General features: G+C 44.9%; 1 protein-coding gene across 2 annotated transcripts; it reads right to left on the reverse strand.

Moving 5' to 3' along the window:
• Positions 1 to 6403: 6403 nt before the first annotated feature.
• LOC120528171 (zinc finger protein 525-like) lies at positions 6404 to 21639 on the reverse strand. Of its 2 annotated transcripts, XM_039752257.1 has the most exons (4): positions 21553 to 21639; positions 14014 to 14325; positions 13777 to 13924; positions 6404 to 7679 (listed from the first exon to the last, which is right to left on the reverse strand). In XM_039752257.1, exons 3-4 carry the CDS (start codon positions 13877 to 13879, stop codon positions 6871 to 6873), a joined length of 912 nt encoding a protein of 303 aa, XP_039608191.1. In that variant the 5' UTR covers positions 13880 to 13924; positions 14014 to 14325; positions 21553 to 21639; the 3' UTR covers positions 6404 to 6870. The 2 variants fall into 2 exon arrangements, with proteins under 2 accessions (XP_039608191.1, XP_039608190.1); XM_039752256.1 differs by having other exon boundaries at positions 13777 to 14325.
• Positions 21640 to 21719: the final 80 nt, after the last annotated feature.

The following is a 21719-nucleotide window of genomic DNA, read 5'->3' on the forward strand; positions in this document are numbered from 1 at the left end:
CTAGACTGTTCTTCATCCACAGGGAGAGCTTCTTGAAGAAAATGGAACTACAACTTAACGAGAAGGCCCTGCGATGGCCCCGACTTTGAACCAGTTCTGCCGATGCAGGCTACGAAACCATGATCGTGGTCTGGAATGAACAGGTTTGGAAACAACGACTAACCACACATTCATTTCTGTAGCGCATCTTAATATGTACAGTAAGTGTGACTCAAAGTTCTACACAAACAGCAACACAAAAATAATATTTTACAAAAGAAATGGAAATGGAAGCATCTCTAATATTGATGAATCAAAATTAAGTGACAATTGAAATTAGAGATTTTTGTAAGTAAAGTGATAAAGTCTGATTTTACAGCATTAGCTCCAGTTACACGGCTGGAAAAAAAAAAATCTACAACACCTTCAAAAGGCCAAATGACCACCCAACTACATTGGTGCCCAACACTAAGAGAAAAGATCTGACTCAGACTGACCGGAATTGGATTAGGAGGGTCTAAAGATGGACAGCCAATTTCAAAGTAGTGTTTCTTGTCATATGTCCACAATACAATAGTCCTCTTCTCTCTCTGTGTCTGTTGATCTCCCATTTGCCTTTAATCTAGAAATCTGCTAAAATGGTTTAGTGTTGGAAAATTTTTAAATGTATGAATTGTCATTTGATAGATAGATAGATAGATAGATAGATAGATAGATAGATAGATAGATAGATAGATAGATAGATAGATAGATAGATAGATAGATAGATATGAAAATCACTTGTGAGAGCCGGCCGACAGTCCAGCCTGGCCAGGATGTCCCTGAAATGGAAGAATTGGGGAAGGCAGATAATTGTGTACACTGCCTCCCCCAAAACGCTAGATGGCAGCTCCCCTGGTATATAGCAGTTCCCCAAATTCCTGCAGGGCATCCTGGGACTTGGAGTTCGGCTTCTCAGCCCAGTTGGGTGCCGTGGGTGCTGCCATGGGGAGCTATGAAAGGACCCAGGGAGTCATGCTAGATAGATGGATAGATAGATAGATAGATAGATCTGAAAGGCATTACATAACAGATAGATACATAGATAGATCTGAAAGGCACTATATGATAGATAGATAGATAGATAGATAGATAGATCTGAAAGGCACTATATGATAGATAGATAGATAGATAGATCTGAAAGGCACTATATGATAGATAGATCTGAAAAGCACTATATAACAAATAGATAGATATGAAAGGTGCTATATAATAGATAGATAGATAGATAGAAGTTTTTTGTCCCCAGGTGGAATCTGATCCTATTAGTAAAGGGCTCTGGGTTTGCTATGGTTAAGTTTTGAGCCCACCCTCATGCTGTAGCTCAGCTCTGGTTTTGTCACTCATTTGTGACACCGATCTACAGTTGTTTTCTCAAGAGCAAGCAGTCAGAATTTCACTTGTGCTCCTCTCATTAGTTTCTCACCAGGCTCTTTTGTCAGTTTCTCTGAGGCCTATGAGAAGATGAGTGAGTAGTGGGACCCTCACACCAGTAATCCCCAAATCCATTCCCTTTAAGAGGCCTCTAACACTCTAGGATATGAGAAGGACCTGACATGGTAGAGTTAAAGCACAAACAAGCCATGACATTAAATTATTGTCAAGGATTGTTCTGTAATTAAGCAACTGGGTCAGAACAAAAACCTGCAGCTACTGCGACCCCCCTAGGACTGACTTTGCCCACCCCTGGCGTAGAGATATACAGGTGGAGGAGCCTGTGGTGTCCTGATGGTGGACTATGTGTTGGACAGACGGCAGTTTGTGATACTCAAGAACTGTGTGAGCAACACTGGAGCACCATGAGGAACAGGTCTGTCTGCTTTTGTCTTCACTCAGGACACCTCAGACTAGAAATGTAGCAATGGGTCAGTCAGGTCATCTGCAGAAAGTTTTAGATGATTCTGCACTTATGGGATGTTTTGATAAAGGGGATGAGACAAAGCGGAGTAGTCGGTTGGGGAACAAACTTTGTTTCTTGGTGGAAAGAGAACTGTCTGCAACCTAACATCAGCAAAACCAATGAGCTGCTTATTGACCAAAGAACCTGTGTGTCTGGTCACTATTCAGGAAGGTCCACTCCTACAGGTACTTGGGGGTTCACATTAATGACAGGTCAGAGTGTTCTCCGAACACAGAGGGACCACAGAAGGAAGAGCAAACCTGTGCACCCAGAAGATAACACACCACGTGAGACTCTCTGTGGAGCAAACTTGTGCTTCATTTACTCATAATGACCGAGTCCCCTTTTATCACACCCTTTCTCTTTCTGGGGACTGATTTTGAATTGTGCTGTTGGGGATCCTCATGCCTGCCTGCCACCTTAAGAGTTTTCAGAATCACCGTTCACCTCTACAAGGACCTGAAAACAGTTTGACACTTCCAGTATTGGAAAGGGATCAGATTCTGAATGTGAGTATGTACTGTATGTTGTGTCATAATAATAGAGTAACAAATGGATTGATTTGTACACTTCCATAACAAAGAATCCATCACCTGTATTATTTTTATCTTCTTCTTCTTCATCATCATCATCTTTCGGCTGCTCCCATAAGGAGTAACCAGCAGTGGATCATCTTCTTCCTTCTCTTCTTCTCCTCGTCATCTTGTTCTGTCACCCCCATCACCTGCATGTCCTCTCTCAGCACATCCATAAACCTTCTTCTAGGCCTTCCTCTGTTCCCCTCACCTGGCAGCTCTATCCTTAGCACCCTTCACTCATTATACTTATCATCTCACTGCTGCACATGTTCAAACCAAACCAATTTCGCCTCTCTGACTTTGTTACTTGATATAACTAACAGTATCACTCATGACATATGATACAGCAACCAAAACAAAAAGAAATTTAATACTACAGGGTGGCCCACGAAAAAGTAGCCCGCCTCCCTGGCGAAAAAAGGCGCCCTTCCATAAAGAAAGAACTTGAAATGCAAAAATCTTTACTCACTCTTTAAGTGCTGAAAATGATTCTTTGTGGAATGGAATACGTCGCTCAGCTCGTACTCACACGTTTGTACTACGTCTACACAGCTGTCGTGATGAGGGTAGTCAATCGGGGCGCCACTCAGGCAGGAAGGGGGCTACTTTTCGTACCACCCTGTATTACAATGACTACTAATAATAATAAAATTAACAATACAAAATACAACAACTACTGCTGCCATTACATAACATACTCTTCTTCTTCTTCTTTTGGCTGCTCCCGTTAGGGGCTGCCGTAGCGGATCATCTTCTTCCATCTCTTCCTCTCCTTGTCATCTTATACTCTCACACCCATCACCTTCATGTCCTCTCTCACCACATCCATAAACCGCCATCTTAGGCCTTCCTCTTCTCCTCTTCCCTAGCAGCTCTATCCTTAGCATCCTTTTCCCAATATACCCAGCATCTTTCCTCTGCACATGTCCAAACCAACACAATCTCGCCTCTCTGACTTTGTCTCCCAACTTGAGCTGACCCTCTAATGTCCTCATTTCTAATCCTGTCCATCCTCGTCATACCCAATGCAAATCTTAACATCTTTAACTCTGCCACCTCCAGCTCTGTCTCCTGCTTTCTGGTCAGTGCCACCGTCTCCAGCCCATATAACACAGCTGGTCTCACTACCGTCCTGTAGACCTTCCCTTTCACTCTTGCTGATACTCGTCTGTCACAGATCACTCCTGACACTCTTCTCCACCCTGCCTGCACGCTCTTCTTCATCTCTCTTCCACAATCCCCATTACTCTGTACTGTTGATCCCAAGTATTTAAACTCATCCACCTTCACCAACTCTACTCCCTGCATCCTCACCATTCCACTGACATCCTTCTCATTTACACACATGTATTCTGTCTTGTTCTTACGGACCTTCATTCCTCTCCTCTCTAGAGCATATCTCCACCTCTCCAGGGTCTCCTCAACCTGCTCCATACTCTCGCTACAGATCACAATGTCATCAGCAAACCTCACAGTCCATCACCATTGACAATAAGAAACGGCTCAGAGCCGATCCCTGATGTAATCCCACCTCCACCTTGAATGGATCCATCACTCCTACCGCAGACCTCACCACTGTCACACTTCCCTCATTCATATCCTGTACAGCTCTTACGTACTTCTCTGCCACTCCTGACTTCCTCATACAGTACCACTATATGATTTTATAGTAGTCTATATTTTTCATAAATTAAGATATTAAAAATACAAAATATTTTATATTTGAGGATATATCAGTAAAATAGAAACCCTCATTATGAAAATGGTCACTTCTATGCTGGTCCTCATCCTATAGATGTTTTTCTTTCAACAACCCTGTAGAACCATCCATGATTTGGCCATTCCTTGAAGATCTGATGAGTGAGGAAATTTAGATTGTCCTTAACAAATCTACAGCTTGGAAAAGTTTCGAGTTTATTTAATTGTTAAACAGTAGACAAACATGTAACAAAGACAGTGGTGGACTTTTCAGCAGTTGAACAACGAGTAACACTCGATCTTTATATTTAATACGCTACCGTGGCTGTTCGTTTGTCTCTCCAGGATTTTAAATCACCTTCAGCTCACAAACCGTTTGAACACGTGGACAAAATTGTTGGTACCCTTTCAGTCAATGAAAGAAAAACTCAAAATGGTCACGGAAATAACTTTAATCTGACAAAAGTAATAATAAATAAAAATTCTATGAAATTTAACCAATGAAAGTCAGACATTGATTTTCACCCATGCTTCAACAGAATTATTAAAAAAATAAACTCATGAAACAGGCCTGGACAAAAATGATGGTACCCCTAGAAAAGCCTGAAAATAATGTGACCAAAGGGCCATGTTAATCCAAGGTGTGTCCACTAATTAGCATCACAGGTGTCTACAATCTTGTAATCAGTCAGTGGACCTTTATATAGGGCTCCAGGTAGTCACTGTGGTGTTTGGTGACATGGTGTGTACCACACTCAACATGGACCAGAGGAAGCGAAGGAAAGAGTTGTCTCAGGAGATTAGAAAGAAAATTATAGACAAGCATGTCAAAGGTAAAGGCTATAAGACCATCTCGAAGCAGCTTGATGTTCCTGTGACTCCAGTTGCACATATTATTCAGAAATTTAAGATCCATGGGATCAGTAGCCAACCTCCTGGACGTGGCAGAGGAGGAAAATGATGACAAATCAAAGAGACGGATAATGAATGGTAACAAAAAGAGCCCAGAAAAACTTCTAAAGAGATCCAAGGTGAACTTCAAGCTCAAGGAACATCAGTGTCAGATCGCACCATCCATCGTTGTTTGAGCCAAAGTGGACTTCATGGGAGACGACCAAGGAGGACACCATTGTTGAAAACAAATCATAAAAAGCCAGACTGAATTTGAACTTTTGCCAAGGCACATCAGCTCTATGTTCACAGACGGAAAAATGAAGCCTATCAAGAAAAGAACACTGTCCCTTCTGTGAAACATGGAGGAGGCTCTGTTATGTTCTGGGGCTGCTTTGCTGCATCTGGCACAGGGTGTCTTGAATCTGTGCAGGGTACAATGAAATCTCAAGACTATCAAGGGATTCTAGAGAGAAATGTGCTGGCCAGTGTCAGAAAGCTTGGTCTCAGTCGCAGGTCATGGGTCTTGCAACAGGACAATGACCCAAAACACACAGCTAAAAACACCCAAGAATGGCTAAGAGGATAACATTGGACTATTCTAAAGTGGCCTTCTATGAGCCCTGACCTCAATCCTATTGAGCATCTTTGGAAAGAGCTGAAACATGCCGTCTGGAAAAGGCACCCTTCAAACCTGAGACAACTGGAGCAGTCTGCTCATGAGGAGTGGGCCAAAATACCTGCTGAGAAGTGCAGAAGTCTCATTGACAGTTACAGGAATTGTTTGATTGCAGTGATTGCCTCAAAAGGTTGTGCAACAAAATATTAAGTTAGGTACCATCATTTTTGTCCAGGCCTGTTTCATGAGTTTATTTTTTTAAATAATTCTGTTGAAGCATGGTTGAAAATCAATGTCTGACTTTCATTGGTTAAATTTCATAGAATTTTTATTTATTATTACTTTTGTCAGATTAAAGTTATTTCTGTGACCATTTTGAGTTTTTCTTTCATTGACTGAAGGGTACCAACAATTTTGTCCACGTGTATGTGATGTCTACTATCAGCTTTCAAGGTGATAATTGAGCTCCAAGGTTGTTCCTCTTATTCTTTTTATTTTAATTTATAGTCGATTCAACTCTCTGTGTGGCGCATGTATAAGGGAGCCATTTTTATTCCTTCCCACCTTCGCGGTCACTTCCTCTGACTCTTCATACCATAAATCATTCTTGAGGCAGATTGAACACTTAAGTGCCAGCTTAAGTAAAAAATTAAGAAAAACGTACTAAGTAATTCCAACACAAACACTGACTTAATCAGTTTCAATGCAAAAAGATGCCGACGGAAGAAGAGAAGCAGCGGGCTGCTAGGTGGAGAAAAGAAGAGCTGCTTGGGAAACAGCAAGAGCATCATCCTCTGAGCAAACGAATGGTAAAACGTACAGAGAAAGAGGATGGAAACTAGGAATACTCAAGTCAAGTGTATTCACTGCATGTAATCGTGCAGTGTGTTGTTACCTGGTCTATAATAACACAAAAAGGAAATGCATCTGGTAATTGGAGAATTAATGCAAAAGTTGTGTGCAAAAGTCAGGTGTTTGCTGTGGTGAGTTGACTCCACAATGTTTAGTACAGCTTTATGTGAGGTCTATAGTTGCCAGCTAATGCCAAGTGGAAAATCATTTACCATATTCAGAAGAGCAATACAACTTCTCTCCCCTATGAACATTTGTTTGTGCTTCCGAAAAGAGCCGTGGTGAGATAATCCTTTGCTACAACACAAACAGTTTTATGGCTTTTCTCCAGTGTGAATTTGTGTGTGCCTCTGAAGATGGCTACTGTTAGAGAATTGTTTGCCACATTCCGTACAGCTATATGGCTTTTCTCCGGTGTGAATTCGTCTGTGCCTCCGTAGGGTGCTTCTTTGTGTGAATCGTTTGCCACATTCACTACAACAGTAAGGCTTCTCTCCACTGTGAATTCTTAAGTGGTTATGAAAGTTACCTAAAAGTGAGAATCCTTTGCCGCATTCAGAACAGCAGTAAGGTTTGTCTCCAGTGTGAATTTTTGTATGATTTTGAAGACTCCTTTTATGAGAAAACCTTTTACCACATTCGACACAGCTGTATGGCTTCTCTCCACTGTGAAGACATAAGTGCCACTGAAGAGCATTGTTACGACGGAATTTCTTGCCACACTCTGGACAGCAAGGGGGGGTTTCTCCATTGTGAATTCTTTTATGCCTATATAAGCTGTTTATATGCAGAAATAGTTTGCCACATTCAGAACAGGCATATGGCTTCTGACTTGTATGAACTGACTTATCTTTACAGTCCGATTTATTCTTAAATGTTCTTCCGCTGGCATACACGGCCTCTAGATCAGTATTATGCACTGTTTGTTCATCAGGGTGAATGGCTTCTGTTTTTGTTAGTTTTTCACCAGTAAGAGAACTACACTGGAAAGAGGCTGCTATCAAACGCTCCGATCCTCTTGTTGATTTCTTCATCTTTCCCTTGTCCTGTTTGTTCTTCAGTCTGCACTGAAGAGATGTCTCAGCAAATGAAGTTGGGGAGAGGCTGCTGTTCTCCTGGAAATCTGTAATAATACAACAGTTTAGCATTTTTGTGTGTTTGTAAATATATTACTATAAAACACGTAACCACACTAGTTGGTGTTGCTGCCTCACCCCTCAGTTCCAACCCAGGTCTGGCCACTGTGAGTGGACTCTTCATGTTCTCTAGCTGTCTCTCAGTTTCTCCATCTTTGTCTTATGATGTGTCAGCTGTATTATTCACTGTCTGATGCAACTAAGTGTGTGCCAGTGTGCCCTGCCATGGATTGGCATCCATTGTCAGGTAAGCGTCTGCCTTACTTCGAAAACTGCCTGTGACCCCAAGTGAAGAAAATGGATGAACAGAACTTGAAAAGTGAAGCTGATGAAGCAGGACTTTTATGTGAATGCCACCACACTCAAATTTGATGCCCTCTGTGTCCAGTGGTCACCATCATCCCCTGTCTGTTCTTGCTAAGTCTGACTCTTTTGTTGTTCATCTCATTTCTTTCCTACTAATCTTTAACTGGACCCTGCAGTGGATGTGCCTTCTTCAATGATGGACCCAGTCTCAGAGTTTTGTCTTATTCCTCCATCACCTTTTAACATTCACCTCCATTGTGATGCATTGTGGAGTAGCAGAAGCTGGGTGGACAGATGACTGACACCATTGGCAATCTGAGATGTGAATCTGGACTTTCTATTCTGCCTTGTAGTTTAATTAATAATTTATGATGGGAGAAAAAACAACTTTTAACTCATCTATCTATAAATACATACATATATATATATATATATATATATATATATATATATATATATATATATACATATATATATATATATATATACATACATATATATACATATATATACATACATATATATACATATATATATATACATACATATATATACATATATATACATATATATATATATATATACATATATATATACATACATATATATATATATATATACATATATACATATATATTCAACAAACCTCCAATGAAGAGTAAAACTTTGGACAACGTTTTCCCTTGCCCGACGCGGGTCACCGGGGCCCCCCTCTGGAGGCAGGCCTGGAGGTGGGGCTCGATGGCGAGCGCCTGGTGGCCGGGTCTGCACCCTTGGGGCTCCGGCGGGCACAGCCGAAGAGGTAGCGTGGGTCCTCCTCCCCATGGGCTCACCACCTATGGGAGGGGCCAAGGAGGTTGGGTGCAGTGTGAGTTGGGTGGTGGCCGAAGGCGGGGACCTTGGCGGTCTGATCCTCGGCTACAGAAACTGGCTCTTGGGACGTGAAATGTCACCTCTCTGAAGGGGAAGGAGCCTGAGCTAGTGCGCGAGGTCGAGAGGTTCCGGCTAGATATAGTCGGACTCACCTCGGCGCAGCTTGGACTCTGGAACCAATCTCCTTGAGAGGGGCTGGACTCTCTACCACTCTGGAGTTGCCCCCGGTGTGAGGCGCCGAGCAGGTGTGGGCATACTTATTGCCCCGACTTGGAGCCTGTGCATTGGGGTTTACCCCGGGTGGCGCGAGGGTGGCCTCCCTCCGCCTTCGGGTGGGGGGAAGGGTCCTGACTGTTGTTTGTGCGTATCCATTTTGGAGTCTCTGGAGGGGTTGCTAGAGGGCATACCTTCTGGGATTCCCTCGCTTTGCTGGGAGACTTCAATGCTCCGTGGGCAATGACAGTGAGACCTGGAAGGGCGTGATTGGGAGGAATGGCCCCCCCGATCTGAACCCGAGCGGTGTTTTGTTATTGGACTTCTGTGCTCGCCATGGATTGTCCATAACGAACACCATGTTCAAGCATAAGGGTGTTCATATGTGCACTTGGCACCAGGACACCCTAGGCCTCAGGTCGATGATCGACTTTGTGGTGTGTCGCCGGACTTTATGTCTTGGACACTTTCGGGTGAAGAGAGGGGCGGAGCTGTCAACTGATCACCACCTGGTGGTGAGTTGGCTTCGATGGTGGGGAAGATGCGGTCAGACCTGGTAGGCCCAAGCGTGTTGTGAGGGTCTGCTGGGAGCGGCTGGCAGAGTCCCCTGTCAGAAGTAGCTTCAACTCCCACCTCCGGCAGAACTTCAACCACGCCCCGAGGGAGGTGGGGACATTGAGTCCCCAATGGGCCATGTTCCGGCCCTCTATTGTTGAGGCGGCTGACCGGAGCTGTGGCCGCAAGGTGGTCGGTGCCTGTCGTGGCGGCAATCCCGAACCGTTGGTGGACACCGCGTGAGGGATGCCGTCAAGCTGAAGAAGGAGTCCTATAGGACTTTTTGTCCTGTGGGTCTCTGGAGGCAGCTGATAGGTACCGCAGGCCAAGCGGAACGCTGCCGTTGTTGCTGAGGCAAAACTTCGGGCATGGGAGGAGTTTGGAGGCCATGGAGAGCGACTTCGGACGGCTTCGAGGAGATTCTGGTCCACCGTCCGGCGCCTCAGGAGGGGAAGCAGTGCAGTGTCAACACCGTATATGGTGGGGATGGTGCGCTGCTGACCTCGACTTCGGGGCGTTAATGGGTGGTGGAGGAGTACTTGAAGACCTCCTCAATCCCACTAACATGCCTTCCAATGAGGAAGCAGAGCCTGGGGACTCTGAGGTGGGCTCTCCCATCTCTGGGACTGAAGTCACCGAGGTGGTCAAAAACTCCTTGGTGGCAGGGCCCGGGGTGGATGAGATCGCCCGGAGTTCCTTAAGGCTCTGGATGTTGTAGGACTGTCTTGGTTGACCGCGTCTCTGCAACATCGCATGGACATCGGGACAGTGCCTCTGGATTGGCAGACGGGGTGGTGGTCCCCTCTTTAAAAGGGGACGGAGGGTGTGTTCCAACTATAGAGGATCACACTCCTCAGCCTCCCTGGAAAAGTCTATTAGGGGTTCTGGAGAGGAGGGTCCGTCGGATAGTGAACCTCGGATTCAGGAGGAACAGTGTGGTTTTAGTCCTGGTGCGGAACAGTGGACCAGCTCTTCACCCTTAGCAGAGTCCTGGAGGGTGCATGGGAGTTTGCCCGACCGGTCTACATGTGTTTTGTGGACTTGGAAAGGCATTCGACCGTGTCCCTCGGGAATCCTGTGGGGGTGCTCCGGGAGTATGGGGTACGGACCCCTGATAAGAGCTGTTGGTCTCTGTACAACGGTGTCAGAGCTTGGTCCGCATTGCGGCAGTAAGTCGAGCCCGTTTCCAGTGAGAGTTGGACTCCGCCAGGGCTGCCCTTTGTCACCGATTCTGTTCATAACTTTTATGGACAGAATTTCTAAGCGCAACCAGGGTGTTGAAGGGGTCGGTTTGGTGGACTCAGGATTGGGTCACTGCTTTTGCAGATGATGTTGTCCTGTTTGCTTCATCAGGCCGTGATCTTCAGCTCTCTCTGGATCGGTTCGCAGCTGAGTGTGAAGCGGCTGGGATGAGAATCAGCACCTCCAAATCCGAGCATGGTCCTCAGCGAAAAGGGTGGAGTGCCCTCTCAGGGTTGGGGAGAGATCCTGCCCCAAGTGGAGGAGTTCAAGTATCTGGGGTCTTGTTCGCGGGTGAGGGAAGAATGGAGCGTGAGATCGACAGGCGGATCGGTGCGGCATCCGCAGTGATGCGGGCTCTGCATCGGTCTGTCGTGGTGAAAAGGAGCTGAGCCGTAGGCAAAGCTCTCAATTTACCAGTCGATCTACGCTCCTACCCTCACCTATGGTCATGAGCTATGGGTAGTGACGAAAGAGCGAGATCGCTGAATACAAGCGGCTGAAATGAGTTTCCTCCGCAGGGGTGTCTGGGCTTTCCCTTAAAGATAGGGTGAGAAGCTCAGTCATCCGGGAGGGGCTCAGAGTAGAGCCGCTGCTCCTCCATCGAGAGGAGTCAGATGAGGTGGCTCGGGCATCTGATCAGGATGCCTCCTGGGCGCCTCCCTGGTGAGGTGTTCGGCACGTCCAACGGGAGGGAGGCCCGGGGAAGACCCAGGACACGCTGGAGGGACTATGTCTCCCGGCTGGCCTGGGAGCATGGGATTCTCCCGGAAGAGCTGGAAGAAGTGGCGGGGAGAGGAAGTCTGGGCCTCCTCTGCTTAAGCTGCTGGCCCCGAGTCCCGATCTCGGATAAGCGGAAGAGGATGGATGGATGGATGGATATATACACATATATATATACACATATATATATATATATATATATATATAAATATATATATATATATATATATATATATATATATATATATATATATATATATATATATATATATATATATATATATATATATATATATATATATATATATATATATATTTGGTTCTGTACATTACCACAATGAATTTTAAATGAAACAACTCCGATGCAGTAGAAGTGCAGACTTTCAGCTTTAATTCAGTGGGTTGAACAAAATGACTGCATAAAAATTTGGGGCAACTAAAGTATTTTTTTAACACAATCCCTTCATTTCAGGGGCTCAAAAGTAATTGGACAAATTAAATAACTGGAAATCAAAAGTTCATTTCTAATACTTGGTTGAAAACCCTTTGCTGGCAATGACAGCCTGAAGTCTTGAACTCCTGGACATCACCAGATATGCTGGGTTTCCTCCTTTTTAATGCTCTGCCAGGCCTTTACTGCAGCGGCTTTACTTTCAGATGCTGTTTGTTTGTTGGCCTTTCTGTCTGAAGTTTAGTCTCCAACAAGTGAAATGCAGGCTCAGTTGGGTTAAGATCAGGTGACTGACTTGGCCATTCAAGAATTTTCCACTTCTTTGCTTTAATAAACTCCTGAGTTAATTTGGCTGTATGTTTTGGGTCATTGTCCATCTGTATCATGAAACGCCCGCCACCCAGTCATTTAGCTGGATTTGAGCAGACAGTATGTCTCTGAACACCTCAGAATTCATTCGGCTGTTTCTGTCCTGTGTCACATCATCAATAAACATGAGTGTCCCAGTGCCACTGCTAGCCATGCACGCCCAAGCCATCACACTGCCTGACTCCACCGTGTTTTACAGATGATGTGCTATGCTTTGGATGATGAGCTGTTCCACGCCTTCTCCATACTTTTTTCTTGCCGTCATTCTGGTAGAGGTTGATCTTGGTTTCATCTGTCCAAAGAATGTTTTTCCAGAACTGTGCTGGCTTTTTTAGATGTTCTTTAGCAAAGTCCAATCTAGCCTTTCTATTCTTGAGGCTTATGAGTGGCTTGCACCTTGCAGTGCACCCTCTGTATTTCCTTTTATGCAGTCTTCTCTTTATGGTAGACTTGGATATCGATATGCCTACCCCTGGAGAGTGTTGTTCACTTGGTTGGCTGTTGTGAAGGGTTTCTCTTCACCATGGAAATGATTCTGCGATCATCCACCACTGTTGTCTTCCGTGGACGTCCAGGTCTTTTTGCGTTGCTGAGTTCACCAGTGCTTGCTTTCTTTCTCAGGATGTACCAAACTGTAGATTTTGCCACTTGTAATATTGTTGCAATTTCTCAGATGGGTTTTTTCTGTTTTCGCAGCTTAAGGATGGCTTCTTTCACCTGCATGGAGAGCTCCTTTGACCGCATGTTGTCTGTTCACAGCAAAATCTTCCACATGCAAGCACCACACCTCAGATCAACTCCAGGCCTTTTATCTGCTTAATTGATAAGACATAACGACGGACTTGAACACACCTGCCCATGAAATAGCCTTTGAGTCAATTGGCCAATTACTTTTGAGCACCCGAAATGAAGGGTTTGTGTTAAAAAATACTTTAGTTGCCTCACATTTTTATGCAGTAATTTTGTTCAACCCACTGAATTAAAGCTTAAAGTCTGCACTTCAACTGCATTGGACTTGTTTTATTTAAAATTCATTGTGGTAACGTACAGAACCAAAATGAGAAAAAAGTGGTCTCTGTCCAAATATTTATGGACCTCACTGTATGTGTGTTTTAGGGTGTAGCTCCTGATTGGCAGAGATATCATGGCCATCTGCTTTTCTCCCCACACAGGGAGCGCTCTCCTGTCAGAGCTGAACACGATCAGATATAGTGCCAACATCTATTGATTTTTAAAGTTTATCCTGTTGCATTACTATGTGGGCGAAGCCACGGGGTACAGCTAGTCTGAGTATACGAGAAAGTCGAGGGGAGACCACTCCCGATGTTTTTTTACATTTTTCCCTGATTACTTACTTATACCAACACTCTCCGGTGACTTCTGCTCTTCTTCTTCTTCTCTTCGGTTTCCTTCAATAATTTTCTCTTCTGACTCCAAAATCTCAGATTTCAGCTCCATAGGGTTCTGGTGGTGAGCCAGTTGTCCTGCATTACTGGACCAGGGCTGTAAAGCAGAATGAGATTCTTCGCAAATATCTAACTTGAAAATGTTCCCCCTTTTGTGCTTTTGCAGTTCTAAACCAAGGGACAAACCTTCAAACTCCTCGACTTTCATCTCAACACACTCCCCCTTTGGCTGTTCCTCTTTAAAATCTGAAATTCGTCCTTCGCAATCCTCCCGTTTCACACACACATCCTCCGGTGTGCCCCATTCACAGTCCTCTTGTTTAAGGTGTTGTAGTCTTTCATCCTCGACCTCCTGTCTGGTGGAGGCCATTGCTCCGTGGGAAACTCTTTGCACCCCTGACGTGTCCCCTTGTTTCTCTTCTCACGTGGACGGCACTGGACGATGTTAGACACCTCGCTGCACAGCCTCTGGACCAGGGGAGGGAGGCTCCTTTATACCTAGCAAATATAAATGTGGTAGAATTACTTCATACATTCACCAAGAAAACGTCAGAATATTTCAAGCCAGTTTTATCAAACACAAACAAAAACTACTAAGTTCTCACGGGAGATTAGAAACACTGTGAACCCTCCATGCCAGACTAAGAAGCTCTCAGCAGAACTGAAGTGAAAGCCAACTGAAGACAAACATAAAGCCCAAGGTGTTTGAGACAAAACCAAGAACTGGGAAAGGGGAGAACGTTTCAAAAATGCCTTTTATTCCCCCACTTTCAACCATTTTATACTGGCAGCACGAGTCTAATAAAGGCTGGTCTGCCATCTTAATGACCCTGGCCACACACATGCACATATAGGAGGCAGCTAACGGGCTCAGAAGAAGGTAATTCCCAGTCAGACCACAGGGTGGCAGAGTGCACTAATTCCTTCTCTTATCTCCCCACAGACCACATGTGGGAAATTCAGGACGACGTCACTTCCAGGCCAACAGAAGAGCCCACCTCCTAATGACGTCACTTCCACATCCCAAGAAGTCGTAGCCCGATGACCTCATTTCCAGTTCCGGTCCCAAGGTCCCTACCTCTTCCTGCTTTTTAACTCTATATCCGCCATCTTTACTGACCTGCTCAGTTCTGTTGGGGACTCTCGTCAGTAAAGACCTCTGCGTCATCCTTTATCTTGCAATCAGCAGCCAATTCTCAGTTATACGGGTGGCTGCCAGCAAACCTCTTTATTGTGTCCAGGGCTCGATTATCACCACACACTGAAGCACCTCACCTGTACGTGTGTGTATATATGTGATGCCGCGCATCATCTCCATGGCCTCTTCTAGATATCAGAATAATGAAAGAGTTCTGCTCAGCCAACAAACCACACGTTTACTGCAGGGGTGCACAAGCCCACCATGATGATTTTTCACCACAAAAAATACAGTCGTGGCCAAAGGTTTTGAGAACGACTCAAGTATTGGTTTTCACAAAGTTTGCTGGAGGGGACGCACAGACCTCTATTGGCTAGACAACACCACCTTGACTGCCATTAGGTATCAGGATGAAATCTTGGACCCCCTTGTCAGACCCTATGCTGATCCAGTGGCTCCTGGGTTCCACCTGGTGCACCACAATGCCCGACCTCATGTGTTTGCGAGATGAAGAAGAAATTGATCCCATAGACTTGCCCCCCCCATGCTCACTCGCCTGATCTCAATCCATTAGAACACCTCTGCGTGGGACATTATGTTTAGGTCCATCTGATGCCTCAGACTGTCCAGGAGCTCAGTGATGTCCAGATCTGGGACGAGATCCCCCAGGAAACCCATTGTCTCATTAGGAGCATGCCCCAACATTGGGGTGGGGGCATACAAACTACTGAGTATACAGTATATATATATATATATATATATATATATATATATATATATATATATATATATATATATATATATATATATATATATATATATATACACACACACACACACATATACATATATACATTGTGAAAGCTGGCCCGGACACACACAGACGGACATCATAAGTTCACCCAACACACTGTTTAATTACAATATTTACAATTACAATTATATATTATGTGTATCAACCCCAGTGCCTCTTGCACCGATTCCCCCAAAGTCCAGGGCTCACAGTCTTTGTGCCTTCTCTTCCTGGCCGCCTCCAATCCTCTCCCCAGCTCTGTCTCACTACCTCCCGGCATCCACCAATGACTGGAGGGAGGCGGCCCCTCTTATAGGAACCCGGATGGGCTCCAGCTGCTTCCCGGCAATTAAACTTAGCCACACCCATGTGTGGCAGAAGTGCCGGCTGCGCACCCGGAAGCCGTCCGGGTGTCCCCTGTTGTCTGGCTCCCGGGATAAATAGGCACTGGGGCGCCGCCTGGCTGTGGCCATGGGTCCCTACAGGGCTGGGCTTCCAAGCCCCCTACCCGAGGCCTGTTGCAATGTTACTTTTTCGGTTGCTTGTGAGTTGGTTATTAAATGCAGTTCGGATTTGTGCAATGTTTTTTTTCTGCTGTGCTTAACTCATTTAAAAAAAAATGCTGCGCGAGCACGGGCAGCTGACAGGGAAGGGATGGGAGGGGGATAGGGGTGGGTGGTGTGTGTGTGTGTGTGCGCGCGAGCGAGCCAGCTCGTGTAGCTGATCAGGGAGCCTGGGTGTTTTGTGTCAGTGTTATTCAATGTTTTTACATTAGTTTACTATTACACTGTGCATTCTATGGTGTAATTAACTATATTTGTGCTTAATCTTTACATATTTTTACATATTTACATACAGTTTGTACAGTCTGGAACAGATTAATTTATATTTACATACAATCCTATGGGGGAAATGCTTCGTTCATCACAACTCGGTTTACGACCAAAGTTCTGGAACAATTATGGTCGTGAACGAACCGAGGTTCCACTATATACATAGATAGATATATATACAAACCGGATTCCAAAAAGTTGGGACACTATACAAATCGTGAATAAAAACTGAATGCAATGATGTGGAGGTGCCAACTTCTAATATTTTATTCAGAATAGAACATAAATCACGGAACAAAAAGTTTAAACTGAGAAAATGTATCATTTTAAGGGAAAAATATGTTGATTCAGAATTTCATGGTGTCAACAAATCCCAAAAAAGTTGGGACAAGGCCATTTTCACCACTGTGTGGCATCTCCCCTTCTTCTTCCAACACTCAACAGACGTCTGGGGACCGAGGAGACCAGTTTCTCAAGTTTAGAAATAGGAATGCTCTCCCATTCTTGTCTAATACAGGCCTCTAACTGTTCAATCGTCTTGGGCCTTCTTTGTCGCACCTTCCTCTTTATGATGTGCCAAATGTTCTCTATAGGTGAAAGATCTGGACTGCAGACTGGCCATTTCAGTACCCGGATCCTTCTCCTACGCAGCCATGATGTTGTGATTGATGCAGAATGTGGTCTGGCATTATCTTGTTGAAAATGCAGGGTCTTCCCTGAAAGAGATGACGTCTGGATGGGAGCATATGTTGTTCTAGAACCTGAATATATTTTTCTGCATTGATGGTGCCTTTCCAGACATGCAAGCTGCCCATGCCACACGCACTCATGCCACCCCATACCATCAGAGATGCAGGCTTCAAAACTGAGCGTTGATAACAACTTGGGTTGTCCTTGTCCTCTATGGTCCGGATGACATGGCGCCCAGATTTCCAAAAAGAACTTTGAATCGTGACTCGTCTGACCACAGAACAGTCTTCCATTTTGCCACACTCCATTTTAAATGATCCCTGGCCCAGTGACAACACCTGAGCTTGTGGATCTTGCTTAGAAATGGCTTCTTCTTTGCACTGTAGAGTTTCAGCTGGCAACGGCGGATGGCACGGTGGATTGTGTTCACTGACAATGGTTTCTGGAAGTTTTCCTGAGACCATTCTGTGATTTCCTTTACAGTAGCATTCCTGGTTGTGGTGCAGTGTCGTTTAAGGGCCCGGAGATCACGGGCATCCAGTATGGTTTTACGGCCTTGACCCTTACGCGACAGAGATTGTTCCAGATTCTCTGAATCTTCGGATGATGTTATGCACAGTTGATGATGATAGATGCAAAGTCTTTGCAATTTTTCGCTGGGTAACACCTTTCTGATATTGCTCCACTATCTTTCTGTGCAACATTGTGGGAATTGGTGATCCTCTACCCATCTTGGCTTCTGAGAGACACTGCCACTCTGAGAAGCTCTTTTATACCCAATCATGTTGCCAATTGACCTAATTAGTGTTTATTGGTCTTCCAGCTCTTCGTTATGCTCAAATTTACTTTTTCCAGCCTCTTATTGCTACTTGTCCCAACTTTTTTGGGATTTGTTGACACCGTGAAATTTTGAATCAACATATTTTTCCTTTAAAATGATACATTTACTCGGATTAAACGTTTGATCTGTCATCTACGTTCTATTACAAATAAAATATTGACATTTGCCATCTCCACATCATTGCATTCAGTTTTATTCACAATTTGTTTAGTGTCCCAACTTTTTGGAATCCGGTTTGTATATATATATATATATATATATATATATATATATATATATAGATATAGATATAGAGATAGAGATAGAGATAGATAGATAGATAGATGAGTGTCACAGCAAAGGGTCTGAATACTTAGATAGATAGAGGTGATAGATTAGATAGAGTTTTAGATAGATAGATTTAGATGAAAAATTTGCAACAATTTCAAAAATTATTTTTTTTTTGTCTGTCAATATGGGGTGCTGTGTGTACATTAATGAGGAAAAAAAATAATTAAATGATTTTAGCAAATGGCTGCAATATAACAAAGAGTGGAAAATTGAAGGGGGTCTGAATACTTTCCGTACCCACTGTGTGTGTATATATATATATATATATATATATATATATAGATATATATATATATATATATATATATATAGTCGCAGACGGCCGGGTGCCTCTTCACTGAGCAGACTGGGGGGAGCAAGCATGGACAGAACAGTACCTCCCCTGAGACTCTACATGGCAGCCCCCATGAGTAGCAGTGGTGCCTCAGATTCCCGCTGGGCTCTCTACAACCCCTGTTGGGATCCCGGGGCGCTGCAGTGGTTCCTAACACATCACCATATCAGTACAGACAGCCAGCAGGATTTTGTTTCCCCATTGAGATGTGATGTGTTTTCAAAGTGTTCCTTTCATTTTTTTGAGCAGTTTATTACCCTGTATAAGCCTCAGACCACCATTACCTCTCAAAGTTAAAATCTGGACGTGCAGGAGAGTTGAGAAGAGATGGGCCCCTTGATAAAGAGGGGAGTGTAAACTCTTGGGATGTAAATAGTGGGTGAGCGCTGGGAAACAAGAGGAGTGCAGGTAGGGGCTGTCAGACAGATATGATGGACAGAGAAGAGTTTGACACCCACCAAGCCTGAGAGATAATGGAAGATTAATTAAGGGGTGGAACTTGAGCAGTGAAATATTGAGGAGTCAGACGAGGGCGAATAATGACTTGTGTGATATGAATTGTAATAAATCTAAGAGTTGATTTTAGTTGTTTGCTCAATCCCTTTTGGGACGGAGTCTGTACATCTTACAATTAAATCTCAATTCTGTCGCCTGTCCTCCCTCTTCGAGGGGCTGAGGGAGCCCATGCTGCATCAACCTTCTTCAACAATCTGCTTACAGGGGCTGGATGCAGATGAATGTCTGGACGGAGCCATTGCAAGTGAAGGGCCATGCCCAACAGAGCAGAGTCACTTCTGGCATTCGAATCGGAGATACCCAGACTCACCCGGGAGTGGTGCCAGTTAATCCCAATGGGCCGCCTAGAGCCCTGCAAGGGGTAACATAAAAGGAGGCACCTCACTCTAATTGAGGAGGAAGAGGACGAAGAAAACACTTCTTGTGTACTTTGGTGCTGCGTTGTGGAGATCAAAACCCAAGCGCCTAACCAGCTGTAAATAAACGTGCGATGTGCGGCAAATCGTCTGTCTGTGGCAGAACTGTAGCAGCCCCTGGTGTCCACATCCATCCATTATCCTAACTACAGGGTCACGGGGGTCTGCTGGAGCCAATCCCAGCCAACACAGGGCGCAAGGCAGGAAACAAACCCCGGGCAGGGTGCCAGGCCACTGCAGGGCGCACACCCACACACTAGGGACAATTTAGAATCACCAATGCACCTAAACTGCAAGTCTCCAGACTGTGGGAGGAAACCGGAGCACCCAGAGGAAACCTACGCAGACACGGGGAAGAACATGCAAACTCCACGCAGGGAGGACCCGGGAAGCGAACCCAAGTCTCCCCATACTGCAAGGCAGCAGCGCTACCCACTGTTCTACCCCTTGTGTGCACAGTAAGCTTTTAAATATTGCGTTCAAGACAATTTTGTACATCCGGTATTCCATATACAATATGTTATCAAAGGTCCAGTCGTAAAATGAATGTCCACTCCAGTGTGAAAAGACAACTTGGGGGCACAGCATACATGAATGTGACATAGGAGACCCTCCTACAATCTTTTTAAATAAATGTTGGACAACTTTATCCATTCAGTTTTCACTAAGCATCCAAGCGTCTAAATAAATACATGGAACTTTCTGGAGCCTTCATGTGGATGGGTCTTATGGGAGCACCGCTCTGACACCTTGAATTATTTATTTATTTTTTTTTACAAGTTCGGGTGGGCTTATTGTAGAAGGCCCACAGTTATGGAGTAAGCTGGTTATAGAAAGACGGCGGCCTGCACGGACCCTTCTGCTCACAATGCCCCCGACTCCATGCTAAATAATGTCACTGCTCAGTATTACGTGCAAATTGTGGCATCCTCTGTCTAAAGTGGGCTTTTGTCTTGGCCTTCTTGTGCACGGCGACATGTTCTGGATGGTTGGTCATTGTCATTTTTACGTGCATTTGCAATTATTGATGAGCAACTGGAAACTACCGGGCAGGGGACACACATTTCCATAGCAAAATGTCCAGTCATATAAAATCCATATGTTCGCCAGCAGACAGAATAAAATTTAAAAAAAGGCCCATTGACGATTGCATGTACTTTTTAAAGAGAATGTGGCCAATTTTATTCTTCCAGTACTCATCTTGCAAGCAGCCACAGAAATGAATGCCCCCCCTCTTGCACATTTGTTGATGGGTCACATCGGAGAACAACGTGTTACAAAAAGCAGTCAGTAAACGTTATTAACCGGTCTGGGCACAATTCTATGTATTCAGGGTTCATTTTGCTGACGGCAGTCGTGTCCACATTACCACAGGAAGGGGCCGGCCGGGGAAATGAGTGACCCCTCCACTGCGAATGGACACGGAGCTCCACATGCAGGGCACCGACGCCATCATATCACAAATCAGAGCGCGGACTTCTGGAGGACGACGACGACGACGACGACAGCGGCGGCGCGCGGTGACTGAGCGATCAGCAGAGCGAGCGGCTGCGCGTGCACGAGACCTATACAGGCAAGACGGCGTCAAATCAGCAGGAGAAACGGCGGACAAAAGTGCACGAGCATGAAAAGGTCAAACCACTGGCGGCTTATTATCTACAGAACACACTGGAAGTGAATTCCGAGAGCAGTTAGCAGTAAACTCACGAAGTAGAAAGTGTCTGCCTTCATCAAACCGCCGTGACAGCACCGTAAAGCTGGAGCCCCTCAGCCTGACGCCCTGTTCCAATTCCCACCCATAAATACCAGAGTCCCGGGTCTATCTTTGTCTCACCTTCTGCAAACTTTTATTTGCTTTTGAAGTCGTAAAGAAGTCCGAACACTTGGTTCAAATCGGACAGGGAGCCGTGCGCTGAGAGAAAGAGAAAGATCTGCCGCCGGATACTCCTGAGAAGAAGGAAAACAAAGCGGCGCACGTGACGTCATCGACTTGCGACGAGG

This window comes from Polypterus senegalus, chromosome 4 (assembly GCF_016835505.1).
Source record: "Polypterus senegalus isolate Bchr_013 chromosome 4, ASM1683550v1, whole genome shotgun sequence".
Lineage (NCBI taxonomy): Eukaryota > Metazoa > Chordata > Cladistia > Polypteriformes > Polypteridae > Polypterus > Polypterus senegalus.